The sequence below is a fragment of the Argentina silus genome (genome assembly GCF_951799395.1).
Source record: "Argentina silus genome assembly, chromosome: 10".
NCBI lineage: Eukaryota > Metazoa > Chordata > Actinopteri > Argentiniformes > Argentinidae > Argentina > Argentina silus.
Window position 1 is genome coordinate 19896124 of NC_139664.1, and position 6564 is coordinate 19902687.

General features: G+C 43.9%; 1 protein-coding gene across 1 annotated transcript in view; it reads right to left on the bottom strand.

Annotated features, from left to right (window-relative positions):
* The window catches only part of LOC310811455 (neural-cadherin), a 129774-nt gene extending 126384 nt beyond the window's left edge, over positions 1–3390 (bottom strand). The window contains exon 1 of the mRNA XM_083679619.1: positions 2790–3390. Coding sequence (XP_083535745.1) covers positions 2790–3375 — 586 coding nt within the window. The 5' untranslated portion in view covers positions 3376–3390. The remainder of the gene's footprint in view (positions 1–2789) is intronic.
* Positions 3391–6564: the final 3174 nt, after the last annotated feature.

Here is a 6564-nt window from a genome sequence, read left to right on the forward strand (position 1 = left end):
GTGTGTGTGTGTGTGTGTGTGTGTTTGTGTGTGTGTGTGTGTGTGTGTGTGTGTGTGTGTGTGTGTGTGTGTGTGTGTGTGTGTGTGTGTGTGTGTGTGTGTGCGCGTGCAGAGAGAAAGAGAAGTAAATGGGTGGCGGGAAGCAATCCAGAGCAATCCACGCCCACTTGGGGAGGTCTGTTGTATCTAAGAGCATCTACTCCTTCGAAACGGGAAGAAAATAAACAACCCTCTTCAAACACACTCAAACGGAATGTGGCACAGTGGCACTGGGCGAGACAATAGTTTTTCAACAGTAATTATGTCCCCATAGACCTTTGCATTGGCGCTCTCCCTACCGCGAGCCGCAAGAGAGGAAAACAGTGCCTCTGATTATATGTAGTTTACTGCAAAACATACTGTGTTCACCATGTCACTGAATGTCATCTACAGCCGCATTGGTCCTGTTATGTACTGGATAACGCATGTGTAATACTTTTAATTGGCTATAAGGGGGGATAATATGAGACTTTAAGAAAGTTTCACAAACAGCACTGGTATGAGGGATATATTGCCTTGGGCTGTGCAGTGAACACATCAAAATATGTCATTAGCATGCCTTATAGTATGACATACAGACCAGTACGCGTAACACTGGGACCCCCGCGTGGGGGGTTCTCCCATGGGCATCTCGCCGGTTTGCCGATAGTTAAAAGCGTCTCTGCTCCGTTTTGACAATTCAACACACAGTAAATGGTGGTCGTTATTCTATTAGAACTAGAAATCAAAACACGAGTCTCTTTCTGTCATCTCCTCCGCTGATACTCGCCACAAAATGCCTCCTTGCGGCACCACATCAATATTATATCTGCTCATATTCAAATTCAGGACTTCAACAAGATGTAAGGCGACACTATGTTCATGGGAGTAGTTCCGCTTGTAGTCGGGCGGAAAGGTTTTATTAATTAATTTCTCATTCTTATGTGAGCGCGGGTTATGAGACAATATGAATCATACAGACAATCTGTTGGGTGACCTAATTTGTTGGGTGAGGCATGTGTTAAGTGCTAATTGTACATGATTTGATGTTTCCAGAGTTTATTCCAAAGCTTGTAGCACGGGATATACAGTCCTAACTGACTAATCCGTTCTAGTTTGACCACTTTCATTTGCGCGTCGATCCAATTATAGCGCATAACCTGTGTTCCGTTCAGATGTTCATACACAGACTATTACTGAATACACCAGAGCTCCAAAGTCCCTTACACAAATAAACTCTCTCTTCTGAAGTCAGTTGTTTAAGTTTATAGGCCACATGTGACTAGCGTGGCTTGTCCAGGTGAATAAATAACGGTAATTACTATAAATAAACAGTGGATAGGGGCAGAGTTGGCGTTTGGATGAACTGATTGCCTAGATCCGCCTGGCGTGTCAGACGAGACCCTTTCCCTAAACTAGCAGTGGTAATTAAGGTCGTTACCCAAACATTTACTTTGGAGGCAATCAAATCCTTACCTGAACAACTTTTCATCATGTCATCGTAATAAAGTTTGTCTTGTCTGAATTCAGTCAATTTGTATATCCAAATTAATGCCTTGAGGTTGAGTTACAGAACAATCACCTTTAACATGATTATTATTGGGCTTTATTAGGCTATTCAATATGTGGTTATTCTTACTGTGTTATCATCTTGATCGTTATTATAATCGTTAATGGTCATCTATGGTCTATTTAAAGCAAAGAGTTACTTTTTAGTGCGTAAAACCTGTTTCGTGAGATTCAACAGATGTCCAAGACAGGCTCATATGCACCCACTCGTGATATTGACCCTCGTGCTGGCGGTGTGGCAGACTTCTCGTGTTTGCGTCGCTACACAGTGTCACCAGCCAGCGCTATAATCATGTTTACCTCATTAACGACCTGCGGGCGACAAAATAACACCATCGCCTCGCGGGGCAGTGATGTGTAATCAAGGAAGATGGGGCACACACAAAGGTGCAAAAAAAACCACGTCAAGCTAACGTGGCAAATAATAGCCTATGCATTCATAATGGTAAGTTACAGCACGGCCCCTTCGCCAGGTAGTCAACTCGAAAATAAAAAGTCAAAATTAGCATAGGCCTAAATATAATACAGGCCAATAGACCATTATATATCAACAAGCTTAGGTGGCAGCTTAGGTGGCACTGAATGAATACCATACTTGTTCAAAGTCTGCCACCGTCCGGAAAATTCCGTTGTCAGCTGAGTCAGACAGGAAAGCGCAAGCAAGGCACCGCAGCTCGCTCAAATCGCGCACTACTGCTCTGGCAGTTCGGTGCATTTATTAAAGTACGATTCAGATATTTATGAATATTATCCTATAACATCAGTTATTTCACACATAATCATGAAAGGCATGCCCCGAAAACTGTAGGCAACTACGGGATACGCTGCTTGCGCGCAATCCATCATGTTCAGTCTTTGGAAACGAAGAATCCGTGCCGGTGTGATCTAAACAGTCTAGCGGAATGTTTTGACATAGGTACAAAGTGGCATCGAATACATAAAATGTAGCCTACATTGTCTTTCTCGGAATAATATACATAATGACCAAATATCAGTATGTCGGGTAGGCACAGACATGCATCCACACACGAAACACATTCTCTAATGCCAGACTTGAGAGTGAGACCCATCCAACCGAAGTGAGAGGAACATGCTTTACCGAAGCAGGTGCCTCAGACGACAGGCAACTTTGAAAACGAGAAACCATGGTAACACACAAGTCAAATACCTTTACGAGAAGAAATACGTTACTCCAGCCTTACCTCTGAGGTTTTGGATTTTGACCATGACCTCCGCGGGGGTCTTCAGTCTGTGCGCCAGATACAGACGACCCGAATCCCGCTCGATCTGGACCGGCGAGTCCGCCTCCGATATCACCTCGAACCACTTCTTGTCAAACTTTTGGTCAGGGACTGTGAAAATCATGTCCCCGACTTTGACATCCTCGGAGACGGTCACGGTGTAGAACAGTTCCTCGGACACCGCTCGGGGCCTCCTAACCTTCGATAAGGCAGGTCTCCGTACATCAAGGTGAAGTGTTACCGGCTTGCTTATCAGTGAGACGTCTCCGTTATCTTTTGCATAAATACGGATTGTTATGTTCGTGACACCCATAAGCGAATTGACCAGCTTCACCTGTCCGGTTTGGGGAACTATGTGCACATATTCGCATTTTGGAGACGCGTAATAAGTGATTACACCATTCTTTCCAGCGTCGCCGTCCTTTGCATAAAAACGGGCCAGTTCAGAACCGATTGGGGTAAGCTCGTCAACTTCTATCCTTTCATTTTCACTGATGAACCGGGGGATGTTGTCGTTTGAATCAAGAACCTCGATTTTAATCACCATGGCACTATTCAAACAACCGGACAGCACAGCTCTCAAATCATAAACTACAATAAACTCTCGGTCCAAAGTTTGTGTTGATTTCAAAATAAGATGTTGTTCTCCATGATGGTAGACCATACGAAAATCTGATGCGTCCTTCCCCTCTAAAACAATGTCTAGTTCCGAACCATGACAGTCGTTTCCAACGGGTAAAGCAACCCCATCCACTACAGTTCCAGCGACTGCGTTTTCCGTTATTTGTCCATAATACACAGGCAGCTTTGCATTCGCCACTGGCAATGACAGAAATGCAAAAACCAAAAACACATGAAGAGCACCTGGTCCGCTTGTAGCTCCCGTCATGTTTCCATCAAATCACTCTGTCACAGTAGTTCAACATAAAAGTTCCTTGGCGTACAGATATGAAAACAAGCTAAATATCAATCACAATTGAGCAGATATATGCTGTGAATACACCCGAAAGTAAATGTTTTGCGCAAAAACAATGAGTAGCAGTCCCTCAAACAACTGCGCCAAAGTGCCAAGTTGGATTCAGACCGTGCAGCATCAGTCGAGCGCACCGAGGATGAGGTCCACACTGACAGACTCAACACACCGCAGATGCTCCATGTGGTACTATGGTCACCGCCCTGCAGAGCACAGCCAATCAGCGCCCGGGATGGGGCAGACAGGCAGCTATATGCCCTCCCACACGCAGTTTGATTTAACTGCGCAAGAGACGAACGTTGGAGAGAGCTTTTAGTATTCAGGACCACCATTTAAAACGCCGTGTTCAAGGAATGGGTGAGTTTTGTTTGCTGGAGAGACTTGTCCCCAGAATACATTTGCTGTTCTCTCTTTTCTCTGGGTTTGGGCCAAATGGCAATCAGTATGCTGTTGTTGCAGTAAGCAACAGTAGAGGCCTCAAATTTTAACTGAACCATTTCCCTTTCTTGATAGAACACACTGCTTATGGTAGCCTACGATTGTTTGAAAACCATTAACCATGCATAGAAACATCATTAACATACATTTTGACACATACAGCAATCCTTGCATTATGACAATAACTGGTTACATTTGCCAACATAAACTGTCCAATAGAATAGGTTGTCCAAACCTTAACATTCAGCTTGACAGCAATGGCTCCTCCCTAGTGTAAAGTAACATCCAAAAATTGTCATATTTCCCAAATCAAATAGAATTTGTGAAATAGTTTCTGTATTTGTATTTCACAAAAGGAAACACTTGTTACCGTGTATGAGTAAGGCCCCCTAGACTATACTAAACCCTAGACTAAAGTTACAGACCCCTGAGTTACAGGTTAGTAACCTGATGTGTTTGTCCTGACCGAAGATTCAGACAAAGACCTGTAAGAGGTAAGAGGCCAGTTGCTCTGATGGCTCACTTCTCAAGGCCCTTGTGTGGCTATCACCCATCCTCACTGCTGACACCCTCTTGGTCACCCATCCTCACTGCTGACACCCTCTTGGTCACCCATCCTCACTGCTGACACCCTCTTGGTCACCCATCCTCACTGTGGACACCAATCCAGCAAATCCAGAGTATCTTGAACGGGACTTAAACCTGTAATTATGCAACTATCATTCAAACACCTGTACACCTTCAAGGCCACTAGTACCAACTGATGCATTGAGGACACCAATTTCCATTTAGCCCATTTCATTGAGGAAGCACACTGTCACACATGACTCTTCACTAACCACCAGTTCTTCTAATTAGAGGGCCTCTAATGGCCTCACAGCAGCACCATGTTATCACCACTGATGAAGCGCAGTGACTTCAGACCGGGCTTAGCCGTGGGAACAGGGCCTTGAACCTGGCACCCTTAGCAAGGCAAACATGCTACTTCCCACTGTGCCAAGAGAGTTAACCCCCTCGACAGAGCCTATACTGAAGCATGCTTACAACTGGCACACTATTAAGGTAAGGTAAAAGGTCACACTATTCATTCTCAGTGAGTGGGGAGGCCTGAAGTACTCTTTCACAGTGCCTTAGGTTCCAGAGGGGGCCCCAATTCATTACTGTGTACTCTCAACGGTTTCCTATGGTTGTGAATGTCGCTTCTCTACGTGACATTGACGATACGTTCGTTGAAAGGGAAGGGTCTTGCTATGGTATGGAAATGTGAACTGTACCATACCATTTTCTGTTGCACATGAATTCTATTATATATGCTATTTAGCTGACGCTTTTATCCAAAGCGACTTACATTGCAGTGAGTGCATACATTTTTCAGTATGCATGGTCCCAGCAGGAATTGAACCCACAACCTAAGCGCCATGCTGTACCAACTGAGCCACAGAGGACTATTCTGTTGCACATTACATCGTCTCTAAGGTTGAGCCTATATTTCGGCTACCCGAGATATATTGAAAGTGAAAAGTATTGCTACGGTCTGGTAACATGAACTTAAGCATACCAAAATGTATTGAACCACACAAAATGCTTGTTTACCCTGAATGGACCAATTTCCCAGTAGGGAGGCAAGGTATTCAGCTTGTTACTGCCTCGCTGCTGATATTCAACATGCAATATATGTTCTCAATGCTCAACCGAATCAATAGTAAATTCAGCAAAGTCAAGAAGTAATCACAGGCCAAGGTATTGCACTTCACTAGTGATTTATTTAATGCCTTACCACCAACCATGAGGACCATTATTGTTAGGCGACTCTAAAATCCAGCCTATTATTTACTTTTCACAGTATGTCTTTGAAGATACGCGAGCCTACATCTCGTGAAATTGCACAGGCGTGTCAATTTAGTCCACTCTGTCTCAATAGGCTTCCAAACCTTTTAAAGGTTGCTATATTCATTGCAAGGTTATATGGCTGTTAGCAACTTCTGACTCTAGGTCAAATAAAATCCGCCTCAAATGTGTGTGTGTGTGTGTGTGTGTGTGTGTGTGTGTGTGTGTGTGTGTGCGTGCGTGCGTGTGTGTGTATGTGTGCGACCGAGAGATATAGAAACAGATACTCCCTCTTGATCTACACGATCAACACGCGCGAAAAGAAACATCAAACACCGGTGTATCACTGCTGATGCTGTACCATGATACAACAAGAGAAAGTGACAAATAGAATCTAGGTTAAACCCTTTATAATCATTTGTTCATTATTCTAAAACAGCGTGACAAATTACTGTGGTCTTGCATACATTTAGGCAAAATAACAGGCAGAAATAATGT